This window comes from Rana temporaria, chromosome 3 (genome assembly GCF_905171775.1).
Source record: "Rana temporaria chromosome 3, aRanTem1.1, whole genome shotgun sequence".
Lineage (NCBI taxonomy): Eukaryota > Metazoa > Chordata > Amphibia > Anura > Ranidae > Rana > Rana temporaria.
In genome coordinates, this window is record NC_053491.1 from 212,538,686 (window position 1) to 212,561,155 (window position 22,470).

The 22,470-nt window shown below is 46.5% G+C and overlaps 1 protein-coding gene across 1 annotated transcript in view; it reads right to left on the bottom strand.

The window, feature by feature from the left end:
• The window catches only part of PPM1H (protein phosphatase, Mg2+/Mn2+ dependent 1H), a 211,722-nt gene extending 200,749 nt beyond the window's left edge, over nucleotides 1-10,973 (bottom strand). The window contains exon 1 of the mRNA XM_040344216.1: nucleotides 10,516-10,973. Within this exon, the coding sequence (XP_040200150.1) occupies nucleotides 10,516-10,748 (233 nt within the window). The 5' untranslated portion in view covers nucleotides 10,749-10,973. The remainder of the gene's footprint in view (nucleotides 1-10,515) is intronic.
• Nucleotides 10,974-22,470: the final 11,497 nt, after the last annotated feature.

Here is a 22,470-nt window from a genome sequence, read left to right on the forward strand (position 1 = left end):
ATAGCCTGGCTGCCTAAAAGTTTCTAAACATTGCTGATGTCACACTGCACATGCGCAGCCTACCAGTCTGGGCAGAGGAGGCGGAGGAGGAAGACGACAGGAGGAGGGAAAACACAAGGTTGGGGGGGGGGGGGGATATGAAGAGTATGGAGAAGGGGGGGGGACGAGATGAGAAGTAGGGAAGACAAGAGGAGACAAGAGAGAGCAAATGAGGGGGGGGATCAGAGAGGGGAAAAAACGGGGAGGGACAAAGGGGAGAGATGAGAGGGCAGGGGAGGGGAAACTACAGGAGATGAGAGGAAAGTGGGAGGGGTGCCTGTAACAGGAGTCACTTTTGGGCACAGGTTGAGCCAGGAAATAAAGAGACATATATTGGATTGTTTTAACATGGACAGTAATCTACCATATATTCTTTAAATGTCTGTAAAGGATATTGTGACCCAACCAGTCAATACTGACTCTTTTCTATGATTAGCATTGACTAGTGACATGCTAATTGAGTCAGGGCCTGGAAGACATTTCATTGTCCTTGTGTAAAGGTGTTAATCCAGGTCTGCTCCCAGACCTCTAATTATGTATGCTAAATACTGTTTATGTGTGGAATGTACTTGTCGGAGACAGAGCGTCTGTCTGGGCATGTGGATTGGAAGGAGATCATTGTGTGATGTGTGGGTGGGGAGTTGATTATTCCTTTAATGCCTTGTACTGTATATAAGACTGAAAGAAACCATTAAAGATATATGGCATTTGAAACCAGAAGCACAGAGCTGTGTGTCTCGTGTCTGGGGGGAATTCTTATGGATCGGGTCCTGTTGGTTGGAGTGTCGATAAGCTGTCTTGGATGGGATGGAAGGTCGTAAACGGTGGTGACCGTTACAGTGCCCAAAGGAGAAAAGCGTCGGACGGATGAGAGGAGAAGACGCATCAAGGTAAAAAAAAGCCGTTTCTCCCTCTTCTCACCATTGGCTGTCTCAAATCCTGTGAGGAGGAAGTGGAGCCGAGCAACACTGTGTGTGTCATTGAACGCACACAGCCCAGCGGAGGGAGCCCACACCTGTGCGACCATAGAAAGGAAGCTTGCTATGGCAACACATGGAGAGGACGAAGAGCTTGGAGCATAAAACAAATAGATGACTGTTACACCTACTTTAATTCAAGGCCACAGGAGCACCGGGATTTATTGACTGATCAGATAAAACATGTTAGCGTACGATCAGCTTTCAATATTTAAAAGTGAAAAAAAAAAATAATAATTAAAACTTCCTCCAGGAAATCGAGCAGAGGATTTCTAACAGACTTTGTACTCACTGGAACTTTGGCGTGTTGGCATATTGAGGAAGCAGATAAAAGTGCCCTGTAATAGACACACCACACAAATCCAGCAATAGATGGAATCCATATATATGTCCTTATAGGGAAGCACAGAGAAGGAGATGGAACTTTTCAGAAAGAACAACAACAGAGAGGTAGTGCCTACTGCCATTGTTTTATCCAACAATAGTCATATTACCAAGTTTATAAGTAACCAATTATGAGGCAGCCTGCCATCCAAAGAAGACTCTCCGGGCAGATATTAAACACCACTGAATGCATTTTTTGTATTTAGTTAAAAATATTATGCATATCAAAAGCAACAAAATACCTAAATTTACTATGAATCAGTATTTTATTATTAGAAGTTGTAGAGTAGGAAACATTAGGAGCCATATATATATATATTCGCCAGCACACCAAGGATCATTTTAAAAAAACGTCCAAAAATTTAATGCATATCTATTGATCCAAAAGAGCAACGTTTCGAGGCCACGCAGGACCTCTTCGTCTGCCTGACGAAGAGGTCCTGCGTGGCCTCGAAACGTTGCTCTTTTGGATCAATAGATATGCATTAAATTTTTGGACGTTTTTTTAAAATGATCCTTGGTGTGCTGGCGAATATATATATATATATATATATATATGATTTGCTTTCCGGTTCCCAGCCGGTGATCGTTTCAGCACCCTTTTACTTCTTGGCCATTTCGCCGGAAGGTGTGCAATCGGAATATTTTTGAGATAACATTAGGAGCCAGACGGCTTTCTTGCATTTACATTTGTTAACAATGTTTATACTGCCAGTAGAAGAGAGCAGGGGATAACCTTGTCAGTGTTTCGCTGCTCCTTTCGCTGTCCAATCACAAGCTGAGGGCAGGGAGACAAACTTGCTGTGTTGCTAAAAGCCGAACCCCGGGTAGAGTAAAAACCCTTCCTTGCAGTGGTGCTGCCTCCGCACTGCAAGGGTTAAATGCTTGCTTAGTTCTAAGGGGCAGAAAAAAATACTTTTACTTACCCAACTTTCTGGTTCCGCAGGATCCCTCTGTCCCTACCAGGCCTGTCCCCGGAAGCCAGTTGCAAGTCCTCTGACGTCATCAAGTACAATGCAGTGCACACAGCACATAGGACCTCAAGGGACAGTCCACCGCCATGTTTTTTGGCGGAGTGGAGGAGAGCGCTGGCTGTTGCGGGATCTAAATGAGCATTTAACCCTTGCAGTACAGAGGCAGCCCCACTGCAAAGGGAGGATTTTCCTTTTCCCCTGTGCCAGAGAGAAAACCCAGGCTTCCTCTGCTGGTCTTGGCGGAGCTGTATAAATCTCAGTACTGGATGGACAGAAATAAAAATGCTTAAAGTGGTTGTAAAGGCAGCCCCCCAATACTTAACCCGAGGTCCTTCTCTGTCCAGCGATGTCCACAAGTGTCTCAGCCGTCCGAGATTCTCCCTCCCAAATGGCTGAAACACAGCAACGGCACCATTGGCTGCTGCTGCGGTCAATCAAAGTCAGCTAGCCAATGAGGGGAAAGAGGGGGCGGGCCCGGGTCAGGGCTCCGTGTCTGAATGGACACAGGGAGCTGTGACTCAGCTCGGAGGGGGGACCAGGATCACAGAAGAGGGAGTCGGGGAAAAAGGGGGAAGCGTGTTGCTCAGTGCAAATTCACAGCTACAGAGCAGGTAAGTATAACAGGTTTTTTTTTTTCTATGAAAAGAACAAAAGAGCCTTTACAATCACGTTAAAGTGGTTGTAAACCCAACCACACAACTTGCACCTACAGGTAAGGTTAGATTAAGGCTTACCTGTAGATGCCATAAATATCTCCTTAAAGGGGAGTTCCAGCCAATATTTATGTTTATTAAAAGTCAGCAGCTACAAAAAGTGTAGCTGCTGGCTTTTAATAAACTGACACTTACCTGCTCCAGCGTTCCAGCGACGCGCCGGCCGGGGCTCCGCTCCTCTCCCCCCCTCCCCAGCCGGCGTCTTCATTGTCACTGTGGGCAACCGGCCGTGACAGCTTTCGGCTTCACAGCCGGGCACCCACTGCGCATGCGCGCGCAGCCCGGCGCTGCGCTGTTTGATTGGACAGGCGATCGCCTAGGACCTGTCACGTGTCCTAGGCGATCGCCTACAGGGAGGGGCTGCCAAAAGGCGATTAAGCTTAATCGCCTTTGCAGCCCCTCGGCGGAAGGAGGAAGTGGGACAGGAAGTCCCCTTCTCCTGAAGCCCCCACTCCCCCCCCAAAAAAATGACATGCCAAATGTGGCATGTAAGGGGGCGAGGAGTGGGATAAGCGGAAGTTCCATTTTTGGGTGGAACTCCGCTTTAACCTACATGGTTAAGGAGATATTTGCAGAAAACTCTGCACGGATGTCTACGGTACGCAGACAACGGCGCAGGAGCACTGAGCATGCCGTTTTTGTGAATAGGATAATGGGGGTTAATGCCGCATTCCCGCACATGCGCGGGGATCTGCCGTCCCGCGCGCATGCACGGGAGGGATGTCATTGCAGCTCTGGCCACTCACAGTGCCGGAGCGACGATACCCGGAAGAAGCGCGGAAGGGACATGGCGGCGGAGGAGGGCAACAAGAAGCGCTTCGGGGGGCCTCGATCTCAGGTAAGTCATTCTTACTGAGCTAGTATGCTATGCATACTAGCTCATTATGCCTTTCTCTTGCAGGGTTTTTTTTTTAGAAGGAAAAAAAAACGGCTTTACTTCCTCTTTAAGCAAATTAGATGGCTTTCATATTTGCATTTAACCAATGTTTAACCTGTTTGCCTGGAGTTTAGTGGTAAAGATGAACTCCAGTCAAACAGCTACATTTCCTGATTATCCTATTACTAGCTGGCTGATGGTTACTGTACAGGTCTTACTTACAGCCTGGATACTACAGACAACACTCTTCTTCCAGCCTTGTTATGGACACATCCAGGTAGAGTGAAGGGACGGTGTTGTTCACTCTCCTACTCCTTGTGTAGTCACAAAAGGTTTTGTAGTCTTTTCACAGAATACAAGGTATTCTGTAAATGGAATAGGGGAGAAGAAGTGTGAATACAAGGTATTATGTAAATGGATTGGGGAGAAGAAGTGTGAATACAAGGTATTCTGTAAATGGAATAGGGGAGAAGAAGTGTGAATACAAGGTATTCTGTAAATGGAATAGGGGAGAAGAAGTGTGAATACAAGGTATTCTGTAAATGGAATAGGGGAGAAGAAGTGTGAATACAAGGCATTCTGTAAATGGAATAGGGGAGAAGAAGTGTGAATACAAGGCATTCTGTAAATGGAATAGGGGAGAAGAAGTGTGAATACAAGGTATTCTGTAAATGGAACAGGGGAGAAGAAGTGTGAATACAAGACATTCTGTATTCATACTCCTTGAAGTTTCCCCCATTTTGTCATGTTACAACCAAAAACATAAATGTATTGTATTGGGATTTTATGTGATAAACCAACACAAAGTGGCACACAATTTTGAAGTGGAAGGAAAATGATAAATGGTTTTCAATAGTTTTTTACAAATAAAATAGCTGAAAAGTGTGGCGTGCATTTGTATCCGGCCCCCTTTTCCTCCGATACCCCCAACTAAAATCTAGTAGAATTAATGAACTTCATAAGTCATCTAATTAGTAAATAGAGCCCACCTGTGTGTAATTTACTCTCAGTATAAATACAGCTGTTCTGTGAAGACCTCAGAGGTTTGTTAGAGCAGTGTTTCCCAACTCGTCCTCAAGGCACACCAACAGGTCATGTTTTTAGGATTTCCCTCAGATGAAACGGCTGTAGTAATTACTAAGGCAGTGAAACTGATCAAATCACCTGTGCACAATAATGGAAAGCCTGAAAACATGACCTGTTGGTGTGCCTTGAGGACTGGAGTTGGGAAACACTGTGTTAGAGAACCTTAGTGAACAAACAGCATCATGAAGGAAAAGGAACACAGGCAGGTGAAAAAAGAAACACAGTTAAGAGGGATATTTTTTGCCTCTTATTTTGTAAGAGAGAAAGGTATTTTGGATCTTTAACCACTTCCAGACCCGCTCATGTACATATACGTCGGCATTTTAAAGATGGATATCTCGGTAACGGCAGCAGCTGCTGTCACAACCGAGGTATCCATCTTTAGTGTGCGCGGTCTGGAATCCGATAATGGCGGTCTCCGCGGCGGATTCACCGCGAGATCGCCGTTATCGGTGGCGGGAGAGGGCCCCCCCCCCCTCCCGCCGCTCTCCCGTGCCCTCCGCCGCTTACCGGAGCCGTCGGTAGCGGCGGAGGCGATCGGATGCTGTCGGCTGGTGAGCGGGGACGGGACTGAAGGAAAAATCTCCTTCGCCCGTCCCCATAGCTCGGCTGGGCGGAAGTGACGTCAAAACGTCAGTCCCGCCCAGCCTCTTAAAGAGACAAATTTTTTTTTTGGTCATTTGAAAAAATGACATTTTTTATTTTTTTTCTATTTTTTGCATTTAAGCCTAAATATGAGATCTGAGGTCTTTTTGACCCCAGATCTCATATTTAAGAGGACCTGTCATGCTTTTTTCTATTACAAGGGATGTTTACATTCCTTGTAATAGGAATAAAAGTGATAATTTTTTTTTTTTTTTTTTTTTCAGTGTTAAAAATTCTAAAATAAATAAAAATAAATGCGAAAAGCAAAAAAAAAATTTTTTAAAGCGCCCCGTCCCGACGAGCTCGCGCGTAGAAGCGAACGCATACGCGAGTAGCGCCGACATATGAAAACGGTATTCAAACCACACAAGTGAGGTATCGCCGCGATCGTTAGAGCGAGAGCAATAATTTTAGCCTTAGGCCTACTCTGTAACTCAAAAAATGCAACCTGTAGAATTTTTTAAACGTCGCCTATCAAGATTTTTAAGGGTAAAAGTTTGACGCCATGCCACGAGCGGGCGCAATTTTTAAGCGTGACATGTTGGGCATCATTTTACTCGGCGTAACATTATCTTTCAAAATATATAAAACAATTGGGCCAAATTTATTGTTGTCTTATTTTTTAATTCAAAAAAGTGAATTTTTTCCAAAAAAAGTGCGCTTGTAAGACCGCTGCGCAAATACGGTGTGACAAAAAGTATTGGAATGACCACTATTTTATTCTCTAGGGTGTTAGAAAACAAAAAATATATAATGTTTGGGGGTTTTAAGTAATTTTCTAGCAGAAAAAAATGTTTTAGTCTTGCAAACACCGAATCTGAAAAACACCTAAGGTCTGGAAGTGGTTAAATTACAAAGTAGAATACCTAATAAAAATTAATTTGAAAGGGATGCGACGTACTACTATGGCGTAGTTGTGTTCACTGACACATCCCATTTGTATTATTCTAACCAGTTAACCAAACATTTGTACATATGTATTTCCATTTACACAACGGCCCTAAACATACAGCCAGAGCTACAATGGAATGGTTTTTCAAAGTATATTCATGTGTTAGAATGGCCCAGTCAAAGTCCAGACCTAAATCCAACTGAGAATCTGTGGCAAGACTTGAAAATTGATGTTCACAGACACTCTCCATCCAATCTGAGAGAGATTGAGATATTTTGCAAAGAGGAATGGGCACATATGTCACTCTCTAGATCAGTGTTTCTCAACTCCAGTCCTCGAGGCGCCCCAACAGGTCATGTTTTCAGGATTTCCCTCAGATGAAATGGCTGTGGTAATTACCAAGGCAGTGAAACTTATCAAATCACCTGTGCAAAATAATGGAAAGCCTGAAAACCTGACCTGTTGGGGCGCCTTGAGGACTGGAGTTGAGAAACACTGCTCTAGATGTGCAAAGCTGGTAGAGAAATCCCCAAAAAGACTTGCAACTGTAATTGCAGTGAAAGGTGGTTCTACAAAATATTGACTCATATTTGTAAATATTTTGAAAACCATTCATCATTCTCCTTCAACTTTACAATTATGTATGTACCACTTTGTGATGGTCATAAAATACATTTGTTTTTGGTGGTAACATGACAAAATGTGGAAAATTTATAAGGGGTATGAATACTTTTACAAGGCACTGTAAATGGATAGGGGGAGAAGAGCAGGTAACAACAGGATCCCCCTCGTTCATTAAGAGAGTACCTTGTAATCTGTGACAGTAATACAAGTTTTTTTGTGAACTGATGAGCGGAAAGAGAACAACGTGACCCCTTTACTGTACTATAGCTGAAACTGTCAGTAGCATTGCCAGAAGAGGAGCGATTGCCTGAGTGTCCTTGCTTTAAGTTAAAGCGGGGGTTCACCCGTACATGACACTTTTCCCCTTAGATTCCTGCTCGTTTTGTCTAGGGGAATCGGCTAGTTGTTTTAAAATATGAGCAGTACTTACCGTTTACGAGATGCATCTTCTCCGCCGCTTCTGGGTATGGGCTGCGGGACTGGGCGTTCCTATTTTGATTGACAGTCTTCCGAGAGGCTTCCGACGGTCGCATCCATCGCGTCACGATTTTCCAAAAGAAGCCGAACGTCGGTGCGCAGGCGCAGTACAGAGCCGCACCGACGTTCGGCTTCTTTCGGCTACTAGTGAGGCGATGGATGCGACCGTCGGAAGCCTCTCGGAAGACTGTCAATCAAGAAGGAACGCCCGCTCCCGAAGACCCATACCCGGAAGCGACGGAGAAGATGCATCTCAAAAACGGTAAGTACTGCTCATATTTTAAAACAACTAGCCGATTCCCCTAGACAAAACGAGCAGGAATCTAAGGGGAAAAATTGTTTTATGGGTTTTACCCCCGCTTTAAGTTCCCAAATGTGGAACATACGCTTTAAGACTTTAAGACTTACGCTTTAAAGCGCAGTTCCACCTAAAAATGGAACTTCCGCTTAACCCACTCCTCGCCCCCTTACATGCCACATTTGGCATGTAATTTTTTTTTTTGGGGGGGGGGTGGGGGCTTCAGGAGAAGGGGACTTCCTGTCCCACTTCCTCCTTCCGCCGAGGGTCTGGAAAGGCGATTAGCTTAATCGCCTTTTCACAGCCCCTCCCTGTAGGCGAGCGCCTGTCCAATCGGACGGCGCTGCGCCGCTCGCGCATGCGCAGTGGGTGCCCGGCCGTGAAGCCGAAAGCTGTCACCGCCGGGTGCCCACACTGAGAATGAAGACGCCGGCCGGCGAGGGGGGGCGAGGAGCGGAGCCGTGGAGCAGGTAAGTGGCTTTATTAAAAGTCAGCAGCTACAAAAAGTGTAGCTGCTGGCTTTTAATAAACACTTAAAAAATGGGTGGAAAACCCCTTTAAGGGGAGGAGCAGGTACCCAAATTTGATAGGTACCTGCTCCCACTTCCATTCCTGTTGCATAGGTGACCAGAAGCAGAAGCTGGTCTATGGAGTGTGGGAGGAAACCGGATTACCCAGAGGGAATCCATGAAGACAGGGAGAACATGCAAACTGCAGGAAGGTAGTGCTAGGAGAAAAAGGTGACTGTACTTGCATGGCCTAGTCAGAGCCCAGACTTAAACCCCATTGAAAATCTGTGGAATGACTTGACGACTGCAGTCCACAAACAGTCACCATCAAATTGAAATGAACTTGAGCAGTTCTGCAAAGAAGAGCGGACATGAGTCAAGATGTGCAAAATTAGTAGAGACGTATCCCAACAGACTAAAGACTGTAATTAAAGCAAAAGCTGGTACAACAAAGTACTGACATAAGGGGGCGATTCTTTTTCCAACTCAGTGATTCTGAATTTGGATTTATATTTTTTTGTCGTTATATCTTTCACTTGGATGTGTATAGTAAAATACAGCTAAATAAAACAAAAACTGTGACTCTCTTCATTTCAGGCCACAAAGCAACAAAATGTGATTACTTTAAGGGGGCGATTCTTTTCTATACCCACTGTATGCTTGGGATTTGAACTGATGATCTAAAGGAGGTTGTACAATCAGACTGTACTGTGTGTAGTAAGTTTGAAAGAGAAGTTTGGGAATGAAAAAAGACAAACATCCATACCAAGAGGGGGCAACTGGGGCACTCCAGCTGTTGCGGAACTACAAGTCCCATCCTGCCTCTGTGAGCAACAGTCAGTCTTCCCATCGTGCCTCTGGGAGTCAGTCTTGCAACTATCAATCTTGCAATGTCTCATGGGACATGAAGTTCCCCAACAGCTGGAGAGCCACAGTTGTCCACCCCTGATCTTCACCTGGATGGCTGAGACATTGATCTGATGCTGCAGCTGTCCCTTGCTGGCTCTACACTGAAAACTGAGTGTTCAAAGACTGCTGATCGCTCAGTTCTTCGGTCTGCTCTGATCTGTCAGTGGCTCTCTGCTCTGCCAGTCCAACACTTACTGGGACTAGGGTTGCCACCTCATTCCTTTAAAACTGAACACATAATTACACAGGTCCTGTGGCTGATTAAGGTGGTAATTAAACCCACTTAGGTAACTTAATGCAGATAAGGCACTGTGTAATTCATATGTGTTCCGGTTTAAAGGGATGAGGTGGCAACTCAAACCTGGGACACTGGGCGAAGAAGGGGGCAGGAGTGGCTGGCTCAGGTTCTTAGCAGTGTACTGAGAGGCTGAGCCACCTGCTGGTCAAGAACCTGGGTGGATCTTGACATCATTGCCTGGATCCCTTCAGAGCAGTGATGGCGAACCATGGCACCCCAGATGTTTTGGAACTACATTTAGCATGATGCTCATGCACTCTGCAGTGTAGTGGAGCATCATGGGAAATGTAGTTCCAAAACCTCTGGGGTGCCAAGGTTCGCCATCACTGCTTTAGAGCCTAGAGTGGCTCTATGATGTCAGCCGGCTTTACCCACTGTTGGCTGAATCTGGTCCCAGGAGAGTAGGACCAAGTGAACTTCTGGGATCCCCAGGAGAAGCAGGCCAAAACAGCATTGCCCATACTTCTCCTTCAAATTACCAATGGAACACATTTTTGGTCTATATAGCCAGATTTTTTTTTTTTTGGTGACACAACATAACACTGATGACATAATGATCTTCTTGTAAGAAATGATCGATCAACGTATATCTTACTAACCCTATGATGACAGATACCTAATCTCACAATCCAAGGACATAAATTGTCACTGGTTGGTCACATTTGACCTTGACAGATGGAGCCTTATGTCAGATGTATGTAGTGACATCCATATGGATACATTGTATATTCCTCTAGGAAAGTAAACAGCTGTCATCCTACAAAGATCTGCTCCTATCGCTCAGTGTATGGCATCCCCGCCCCCCTTACTCACTCTGCATAGCCGGTGCTCCACGATAACCTCTTGGTCTCCTTTAGGATCAGGATGGGTCTGGCGATGTGATCGGCCGAGCACTCGATCTCGTCCTGTGACAGCCCCAGGAATTCCGGTCTGCCATATGGGAACCTCATGGGCAGCTCAGAACCATTGGAGTGATCGGAGCCAGAACTGCCAGCCATGATTCCACCCATAAAATTGGCCACCGCAGATTTCACTCGAGTGAGCATATTACAAGAAGAGCCCGGCCGGGGGGAGCATGAAGGATGGGAGTCAGCAGGCGGATCGCCCGTCTCCGTCTACACAGCCCTGCATGGGTCGGCCCGCCGCCACCGATCATACACGGAAATCAATGTGATGAGACATGGCCAGCTCTGCGGATCGCCGCTGATCACTGAGCCGCTAAACCTGCGATCATGTGACCAGCCGCCTGTCATGTGACCGCCAAGCCGCTCTGGTGTTGGGAGATGTGCGGGAGGGGGGTGTGCTGACAACACTTCCTACCTGGAGGACACCGGGCTCCTGTCATTACTCACCCATGAGGACATTACAATTACCATTGTATTTCACTTCTCTACAATGGCAATCATTTTATTTTATGATGCTTGCACAATCATTCTCTTCAGTATTTGTGTACATGTGAGAAAATACAACAGCAGGTGATGAAAACACTGCAAATCTAGATGATAAATTATATATATATATATATATATATATATATATATATATATATATACTGTGGAAATTAAAGATTAATTCCTCCATTAATCTTTAATTTTTTTGATCGATCAAAATTCTTTTGATTGGTACTAGTGGTGCAACGGATCGTAAATGATCCATGATCCGAACGAGTCACCATATGCGGATCAGCACACCATGTGATCCGCGGAGCTCTGCTGCTGCCTCGGCCATATTACAGTGGGGGAGATGTCTGTGGATATTACAGTGGGGAGTTGTCTGTGGATATTACAGTGGGGGAGATGTCTGTGGATATTACAGTGGGGGAGATGTCTGTGGATATTACAGTGGGGGAGATGTCTGTGGATATTACAGTGGGGGAGATGTCTGTGGATATTACAGTGGGGGAGATGTCTGTGGATATTACAGTGGGGAGATGTCTGTGGATATTACAGCGGGGGAGAGGTCTGTGGATATTACAGCGGGGGAGATGTCTGTGGATATTACAGTGGGGAGTTGTCTGTGGATATTACAGTAGGGGAGATGTCTGTGGATATTACAGTGGGGGAGATGTCTGTGGATATTACAGTGGGGAGATGTCTGGATATTACAGTGGGGGAGATGTCTGTGGATATTACAGTGGGGAGATGTCTGTGGATATTACAGTGGGGGAGATGTCTGTGGATATTACAGTGGGGGAGATGTCTGTGGATATTACAGTGGGGGAGATGTCTGTGGATATTACAGTGGGGGAGATGTCTGTGGATATTACAGTGGGGGAGATGTCTGTGGATATTACAGTAGGGGAGATGTCTGTGGATATTACAGTGGGGAGATGTCTGTGGATATTACAGTGGGGGAGATGTCTGTGGATATTACAGTGGGGAGATGTCTGGATATTACAGTGGGGAGATGTCTGTGGATATTACAGTGGGGAGATGTCTGGATATTACAGTGGGGAGATGTCTGTGGATATTACAGTGGGGACTATATATGGTGGTGATCCGAAAAATATATGTGTGTTATAATTAATCGAAATTAGTCGATTAATCGATTAAAAAAAAAAGATTAATCGAACACGAAAATTGTAATCAGTAACAGCCCTAATATATATATATATATATATATATATATATATATATATATATATATATACACATCTGTGTGCGGATGAAAAGGGGACATACATCTCCTGACACCCGATCTCATCCGGGTCCGCAATCCTCCGATTCTGCAGACAGAGAAAAAACCCTATTTTTCCATCCGTCTGCGGATCGGATCGGGTGAACCCTGACAGACGGTCCGTGTTCATCCGATCCCCCCATAGAGGAGAGTGGAGAAAAAACAGGGCGGTCCCTGCACAGTGTGCGGGGACCGCCCTGTCATCCGCCAGCTCAGCGGGGATCAGCGAAGCGATCCCGCTGAGCAAGCGGAGGTTCACGGGGCGGATCATCACTGATCCGCCCGTGTGAAAGAGGCATTACTGCTATGTCACTGGTCATCAAGTGGATATATTGTAAATGTTTTATTATATCTTTTCATGTGTCAACACTGAAGAAATGACACTTTGCTACAATGTAAAGTAGTGAGTGTACAGCTTGTATAACAGTGTAAATGTTCTGTCCCCTCAAAATAACTCAACACACAGCCATTAATGTCTAAACCGCTGGCAACAAAAGTGAGTACACAACGTCACTTCCCGCGTCAGGTCAGCGGGGCGGCGCTTGCGTTCGGAATATTCGTATTCTTTCCTCAGGCTTGGGTAGTGGCCATATTGGGTAGTAGAATTTTTATGCACGGGCATGCGGGTATAAAAATTCCACTACCGCTGACCCGACCCGGAAGTGACGTTGTCCGAAGTGCACCACTGATCGAGTCTCATCCATCCCGAAGCATCGTCACCAGCCTTGTAGCCGGAGGACAGACCAAACAAAAGACACCCATCCACAACAGCGACGCCGGACCTGCCCTCTATCTCCTTCCAACTGGTAATTCGAAGTGGATAAAAACCTACCATGCCTGCTATCACCATAACCCTGTGAGTGCAATCTATGACATATTTTCCTTATTAAACCGCAAATCACTGCACTTAGAGGGCGCTGTTCTCTTTTCCTTTTACTTTTCAGAGTTCTTTTCGCTTCTAGAACTTCTTTGGACAGTTATCGTTTACCAGTATATTGATTTTTACATGGACTAATATCCCCATACAGTACTGTTGCTCTTCCCCTGGTCCCCCCACCCCATTCCATTCTTGCATTGAGTCTTAACCAGAGTGAACCATATCACCCAATTTTTGTATATGTCAATAGGGTTTATGTCTGGAGACATGTTTGGCCAGTCCATCACCTTTAACCTTGGCTTCTTTAGCAAGGCAGTGGTTGTCTTGGAGGTGTGTTTGGGGTCGTTATCATGTTGGAATACTGCCCTGCGGCCCAGTCTGCTTCAGTATGTCACAGTACATGTTGGCATTCATTGTTCCCTCAATGAACTGTAGCTCCCCAGTGCCAGCAGCACTCATGCAGCCCCAGACCATGACACTCCCACCACCATGCTTGACTGTAGGCAAGACACACTTGTCTTTGTACACCTCACTTGGTTGCCATCACACACGCTTGACACCATCTGAACCAAATAAGTTTATCTTGGTCTTATCAGACTACAGGACATGGCTCCAGTAATCCATGTCCCTAGTCTGCTTGTCTTCAGCAAACTGTGGGCTTTCTTGTGCATCATCTTTAGAAGCCGTGCAGACCAATTTGATGCAGTGTGCAGCGTATGGTCTGAGCACTGACAGCCTGACCCCCCACCCTTCAACCTTTGCAGCAATGCTGGCAGAACTCATACATCTATTTCCCAAAGACAACATCTGGATATGACGCTGAGCCCGTGCACGAATCACATGACATCGGAGAGGGAAAATGGCTAATTGGGCCCAATTTGGACATATTCACGTAGGGGTGTACTCACTTTTGTTGCCAGCAGTTTAGATATTAATGACTGTGTGTTGAGTTATTTTGAGGGGACAAAAAATTTACACTGTTATACAAGCTGTACACTCACTACTTTACATTGTAGCAAAGTGTCATTTCTTCAGTGTTGTCACATAAGAAATAATAAAATATTTACAAAAATGTGAGGGGTGTACTCACTTTTCTGAGATACTGTATATACAGCCGTATGCAAAAGTTTAGGAACCCCTGACAATTTCCATGATTATCATTTATAAATATTTGGGTGTTTGGATCAGCAATTTCATTTTGATCTATCAAATAACTGAAGGACACAGTGATATTTCAGTAGTGAAATGAGGTTTATTGGATTAACAGAAAATGCGCAATATGTATCAAAACTAAATTAGACAGGTGCAAAAATTTGGGCACCCCAACAGAAAAATCACATCAATATTTAGTAGAGCAGAAATAACAGCCTCTACGCTTCCTATAGACTGTAATGAGTGTCTGGATTCTGGATGAATGTATTTTGGACCATTTCTCCTTACAAAACATCTCCAGTTCAGTTCGGTTTGATGGTTGCTGAGCATTGACAGCCCGCTTCAAATCACCCCACAGATGTTCAATGATATTCAGGTCTGGGGACTGGGATGGCCATTCCAGAACATTGTACTTGTTCCTCGGCATAAATGCAGAGTAGATTCTGGGTCGTTGTCTTGTTGAAATATCCAGCCCCGGCATAACTTCAACTTTGTGACTGATTCCTCAACATTATTCTCAAGAATCTGCTGATATTGGGGTAGATTCAGAGAGAATTTACGCTGGCGTATCTATAGATACGCAGCGTAAATTCAAATCTGCGCCGGCGTATCTTCTTTCTGTATTCAGAAAGCAAGATACGCCGACATTAGCCTAAGATACGACTGGCATAAGTCTCTTACGCTGTCGTATCTTAGGGTGCATTCTCACGCTGGCCGCTAGGTGGCGCTCCCGTCGTTTTCGCCGTAGATTATGCAAATTACCTAGTTACGCCGATTCACAAACGTACGTGTGCCCGGCTATAGTTTTTTACGTCGTTTGCGTAAGTCGTTTTCGTCGTAACGTTGCTCTTGCTATTAGGTGGCGCAGCCAATGTTAAGTATGGACGTCGTTCCCGCTTCGAAATTTGAATTGTTTGCGTCGTTTGCGTAAGTCGTTCGCGAATAGGGCTGGACGTAATTTACGTTCACGTCGAAACCAATACGTTGTTGCGGCGTACTTGAGGGCAATGCACACTGGGATATGTACACGGACGGCGCATGCGCCGTTCATAAAACACGTCAATCACGTCAGGTCATAACACATTAGCATAAAACACGCCCCCCCTTCCACATTTGAATTACGCGGGCTTACGCCGGCCCCATTTACGCTACGCCGCCGCAACTTACGGAGCAAGTGCTTTGTGAATACTGCACTTGCTCCTGTAAGTTGCGTTGGCGTAGCGTAAATAAAATACGCTGCGCCACCGTAACTTAAAGCGCAGCTACCTGAATCTACCCCCTTGAGTGCAATCCATGTGACACTCAACTTTAACCAGATTCCCAGTACCGGTACTGATAACACAGCCCCAGAGCATGATGGAACCTCCACCAAATTTTACTGTGGATAGTGAGGCCCAGATTCTCAAAGGCGTTACGACGGCGCAACACCATTTGCGCCGTCGTAACTCCTCATCTGGCCCCGGGTATCTATGCGACTGATTCTTAGAATCAGTTACGCATAGATACCCATTAGATCTGACAGGCGTAAGGCTCTTACGCTGTCAGATCTTAAAAGCAATTTTTTTTCCCGCCGCTAGGTGTCGCATCGTCGTTTTCCCCGTCGTCTATGCAAATGAGGTAATTACGCGAGATTCCCAAACATACGCGCGGTCGACGCTGAGAATTTACGTAGTTTCCGTAGCGTACGCGACGCGTAAGGTTGCCCCTGCTATTAGGAGGGGCAACCAATGTTAAGTATGGCCGTCGTTCCCGCGTCAAATTTAAAAAAAATTACGTTGTTTGCGTAAGACGTCCGTGAATGGCGCTGGACGCCATTTACGTAAACGTCTAAGCAAATGACGTCGGGGCGACGTCATTTAGCGCAATGCACGTCGGGTAATTTACCCGACGGAGCAGCCCTATGAGAGCTGTCTTAACTGGTCCTACAGAGCAAAGTAGGATGAAAGTAGTGTAGTAGTGTGAACCCAGCCTCAGGCTGGGTTCACACTACTACACTACTTTCATCCTACTTTGCTCTGTGTTCAATGTTTCCCTATGAGAGCGTCTTGAAGCGTCCTACACAAGTTGGTCCGACTTTGAAAATGCTCCCTGTACTACTTTTGGTCCTACATTGATTCTACTTCAGGCCCATTGAATATCATTGAAGTCGGACCAAAGTAGTATCCTGTTCATGAAAGTAGGATGGATGTAGGACCAATGTAGGATAAATGTAGGACCAATGTAGCAGAGCAAAGTAGGATGAAAGTAGTGTAGTAGTGTGAACCCAGCCTTAGGCTGGGTTCACACTACTACACTACTTTCATCCTACTTTGCTCTGTGTTCAATGTTTCCCTATGAGAGCGTCTTGTAGCGTCCTACACAAGTCGGTCTGACTTTGAAAATGCTCCCTGTACTACTTTTGGTCCTACATTGATCCTACTTCAGGCCCATTGAATATCATTGAAGTCGGACCAAAGTAGTATCCTGTTTCCTTCAATGATATTCAATGGGTTGAAGTAGGATCAATGTAGGACCAAAAGTAGTACAGGGAGAATTTTCAAAGTCGGACCGACTTGTGTAGGACCAGTTAAGACAGCTCTCATAGGGAAACATTGATTTTCACACGTCATGCTACCAATGTAGGACCGTTTGTAGGACAAGTGTGAACCCAGCCTCAATGAACTCACCAAACCAATTGTGTGTTCCAATTAATCAGTGCTAAGTAGTTACAGGTATTCAAATCAACAAAATGACAAGGGTGCCCAAATTTATGCACCTGTCTAATTTTGTTTTTATACATATTGCGCATTTTCTGTTAATCCAATAAACCTCATTTCACTACTGAAATATTACTGTGTCCCTCAGTTATTTGATAGATCAAAATGAAATTGATCCAAACACCCAAATATTTATAAATGATAATCATGGAAATTGTCAGGGGTTCCTAAACTTTTGCATACGACTGTAGATAGAGAGAGAGAGAAAGAGTCTGGCATCACAGATATTGCATGTGATGCATTGAAATCATATTGCATTTGCACCAAAATGGTACAGGACCCTTTATTTTGTCCGCACAGAAATCACGCTGGTTCCCGCAACGCACAAGCGTGAACCCAGCCAGAGATGTGAACATTTAAAAAAAAAAAATATATATATATATAGAGAGAGAGAGAGAGAGAGATACACATAGAAATGAACACACACACACATATATGCTTACAATATATATATATAAGATTGGGGTGATCAGACTCCAATGGTAGGTGCGTTTTTTTGTTTTTTAGTCCAGAACTGAATTTTTAAGGGCCTGGTAGCCCACTTTTATTTAAAAGCACCAAAAAGTTCACAAATACATCAGTAGCCCTCACAGGGGGTTCCACCATTACTGTATCTTGCATACTCAACACTTTAGCTTCCTAGCTTTAGATTCTTGCCATCCGGCTGTTTCAGGCCTTAGGTCTGCTCCTCAGAACAAACAGAGTTTTCTAGAGTTAAGCTCACACCTAGCTTACTCCTGATCAGTGCCTTGCTGCTCAATCACCAATGGCATCTGCCTCCTGCTGAAATACATCTCTGGCTGCACCCATGCAGCCTCTGACTCCTCTCAGAGGGATGGGAGTCCACCTGACTCCAAGGCACAGACTTCCTGTCTGTTGGGTAGGGCCCTGAGCCATAGTCAGGTCAGAACTAAATAGCCAAACACACAGCTGTGCAATTAGTGTACCATTCTCTCCCAAATCTGGCGTAAACCAACAGTCTTTAAGGTCACACAGGGTCCCACCGCCACAAAATATATATATATATATATATATATATATATATATATATACACACTATAAATTCCTAACCTGCTCATTTTGGGGTGTTTAATGGTAAGGAAGATGTGCTCTGACTGTACCGGCTGCTCGTGTGTGAAAGATGGAAGTCAAAACAATTCCTGCTTCCTCTAGAATACTCAGCCAGCTTCGCGCTTCTCTCTCTGATTCTCCACCTCTGAGCTGGTGAATCAGAGAGGGAGAATTCTGTCACAGATTGCCAGTGAGGTGCCGAGATCGCACCTTCATAAACTGCGCACTCACTGCGCATGTGCGAGTGACGCCGCGCTCCCTGAGTGGACAGGCAATCTTCTGGGACCTGTTACGTGTCTCAGAAGATTGCAGAGAGGGTAGGGCTGCCTAGGGGGAGAGGAGGAGTCGCCTAGACAGCCTGAAGTCGGAAGCAGGAAGTGGGACAGGAAGTCCCACTCAAAACTAGACACCCCCCCCCCCCAAAAAAGAATACATGCCCAATGTGGCATGTAAGGGGGGCGAGGAGTGCCTTAAAGCAGACATTCCACTTTTGGGTGGAACTCCGCTTTAAGCCAAAAAAAATTAGGGTTTTTTTTTTTAATTATAAATTGACACTAGACTAAGCTTAAATTGATACTAAAGGTTCAGATATTATTATTTAAAAATAGCAAACATGTCATACTTACCTCCACTGTGCAGCTCGTTTTGCACAGAGTGGCCCCGAATGCCATCTTCTGGGGTCCTTTGGCGGCTCCTCCTCACAATAGCTAACCACCTCTGGGAAGCTCTCTCCCGAGGGGGTTACCTTGCGGGCACGCTCTTGTGTCATATACTTGGCGTCCATAGTCGCCAAGTGTATGAATTGGTGCCGCCCCCAATGGCTGCGCTGCTATCAATCTATCCAATGAAGAGTCGCGACGCAGGACTTTCCAGGGCTCAGGTAAGTAAAACGGGAGGGCTGGGTGGCCAGGAATCCAATCCAATGTTTTTTCACCTTAATGCATAGCATGCATTAGGGTGAAAAACATGAACCTTTACAACCCCTTTAACAAACAAAAAAATTCTATTCAAGTATGTATTCTCAACTCCAAAAAGTACATCCCATTACTCTCAAGCCCCTCCAAACCTCCTGTGAAAGGGTGCCGACATTCATTCCAATGTCCTACTGTATGTATGAACATTTGAAGTTTCATGAAACATAGATTACAGAGAAATTATGTAGAGGATGAGTATGGATTATTTTTGGAGTATAGGGATATTGTTTAGAGTCACTTTAATCTGGCCATATGCTGAGCAAATTTCAGCCAATTAATGAACCAGATAAAATTCTAGCCGTGTGTAGCCCTGTTGGCACCCTCACACCTGACACCCTTCGATCTGCATATGGAAGGAGTCAGGTGGAAAATTGTTGGCCAAACAGCATGTAGGCAGGTGTAGTTAGGCTTCCCTGCACAGGTGGCACTGTTAGGAAAGTCACCATGCTGAGACAGCAGAGGAGAAAGGAGAACTCATGTTCCTCTGAGGCCTCCATAGGTTTCATCAGCTACTGCTCTGGATGTGGTCATCTTTAAAGTAGGCAGTGAAAATAAATGGCACTGCCCCTCTTTAGTTGCTGCGCATCTGCTAAATGGCTAGGTCAGGGACAGGAATCTGCTGGCTAGGGATAGTGTGTCTAAAATAGGGAAAGGTTCTGGTGGAGGAAGGACAGAGTAGGGACCACTTGCCTGTGCCGCCAGCTAGGAGCCCTTCCTCATCCAAGTGCCGTGTAGCCACACCACTTTCCAGCCACCTCCTGTGTCAGACAACTTCTCCTATATACAGTCTATATACATGCCTCTGCTTCCTCCAGCACTCGCTTGCCTGCAGAACTCTGCTGGAACACTAATAATCTGACACCGCACTCAGTCAGATTTAGAGAAAAAACCTGTTATAGGCAGGAACCCGAGGCCCCTTTTATGTGTAGAGAAAAGTCAGTGTCTAGCATACAGTACATACCTGTGGCTACTGAGCCCAGCACCACTTCCTCAGGCACTGCCAGCTCCACCTGTCTAACTTCTCCACAGTCCTCCCAGACTGAATACTCACCAGCCCACCTGGCTTACTTCTCCTGCTGTCCTCTCACTTGCTCCCGTGCCTCCAAGAAAGAATTCCTCTGTGTGTTGTAGAGGGTTCCTCCAACACCCAAGTCGCAGGCCACCCCCCCCCCCCAGACTAGGGCACACCCTCAATGGCCACTGACAGCCTACTCAGCACTGCATCTCCATCTTCCACCTAACTTCCCCTGCTGGCATAACTCATGGCTATTTATGAGGGGGCCTGCCCCATTCCACCTCCTTTCTGTGGGGATTGGCTGGTGCCCTCATACATTTTCCAAACAGCCCCTCCTAGCCTTGACCCACTGCATCTGGAAGCTTCTCCAAGGAAAACAGGGGAGGCACCAGAGAGACTGCTTGCTGAGTCATCCAGTCTCCCTGAGTGACTCAACCTTGACCCAGATTTAATCCAGGCCTGGCTCTTAGCCAATCCAATTTGCCTACACTAACAAAACCTATTTACACCTAGCACACTAGCTAGAGGGTGCTACATACTGTATGTGTAAGTATGAATGTGAGTTAGGGACTTTAGATTGTAAGCTCTTTATAGGCAGGGACAGATGTGAATGTGTAAATTGATGGAACTATAAAAAGTAACACTGAGTTTAGGGCAGAGGTGTATTTAGGTTTTGTGCTGCCCTAGGCCTGACTAAACTTGCACACCCCCTAATTTAAATATGACCCATCCCTTCCTGTCAAAGCCACACCCCTTCTTTTTTAAGACCCACCCTGTCATCTTCATGGGAAGAGGACAGAGGGATGCTGTGGGAGAAGGACAGAGGGACGCCCTTGGAGAAGGACAGAGGGTTGCCGTGGGTGAAGGACAGAGGGACGCCATGGGAAGAGGACAGAGGGACGCCGTGGGAAGAGGACAGAGGGACGCCGTGGGAAGAGGACAGAGGGACGCCGTGGGAAGAGGACAGAGGGACGCTATGGGAAGAGGACAGAGGGACGCCATGGGAAGAGGACAGAGGGACGCCATGGGAAGAGGACAGAGGGACGCCATGGGAAGAGGACAGAGGGACGCCGTGGGAAGAGGACAGAGGGAAGCCGTGGGAAAAGGATGCCGTGGGAAGATGACAGAGAGACGCTGTGGGAAAAGGATTTCCCGTGGGAAGAGGACAGAGGGACGCCATGGGAAGAGGACAGAGAGGGATGTTGTGGCGGTCAATAGGGCCTAGAGAATAGCAGGCTAGGTACTCCCTAATGGCTCAGTCCCTGGGAATAGTAATGGATAATGGCCAACAAGCACTCTTACCAGACCCAGCGAAATCGCAACAGTAATCCCTCTGGCTGGACGTTCGCTCACTCTGGGTTGCCTGGGGTAACTCTAATCAGTAGTGTAGCATGTCTATCCTGGCAGTGGCTCTGTCTTTCTCCCTCTCTGGTGGGGCGGGAACAACGTGGCTCTCTCTCTGGTGGTGCAGGTACAGTGTGGCTCCATCTCTGGTGGTGCGGGAACAGCGTGGCTCCCTCTCTGGTGGTGTGGGTACAGCGTGGCTCCCTCTCTGGTGGTGTGGGTACAGCGTGGCTCCCTCTCTGGTGGTGAGGGAACAGCGTGGCTCCCTCTCTGGTGGTGAGGGAACAGCGTGGCTCCCTCTCTGGTGGTGAGGGAACAGCGTGGCTCCCTCTCTGGTGGTGAGGGAACAGCGTGGCTCCCTCTCTGGTGGTGTGGGAACAGCGTGGCTCCCTCTCTGGTGGTGCGGGTACAGCGTGGCTCTCTGGTGGTGTGGGTACAGCGTGGCTCTCTGGTGGTGTGAGTACAGCGTGGCTCTCTGGCGGTGCAGGGTACAGCGCGGCTCTCTGGTGGTGCGGGTACAGCGTGGTTTTCTGGTGGTGCAGGAACAGCGTGGCTCCCTCCCTGGTGATGCGGGTACAGCGTGGCTCTTTGGTGGTGTGGGTACAGCGTGGCTCTCTGGTGGTGCGAGTACAGCGTGGCTCTCTGGTGGCGCAGGGTACAGCGCGGCTCTCTGGTGAGGCGGGGTACAGCGCGGCCCTCTGGTGGTGAGAGTACAGTGTGGCTCTCTGGTGGCGCGGGAAATTGGCCCTCTGCTGTGGCCAATCATGGGGAGGGAAACAGGGGCCAGAAAGCTGGGCGGCGGCGCGGGAAATCCAATTAAAGCTGCTCTCTCTCTTTCTCCCTTCGGCTTAAAGAAAGGGGAGGGGGCGGCGGGGGGAGATACAGACATCCCGCGGCTCTCCT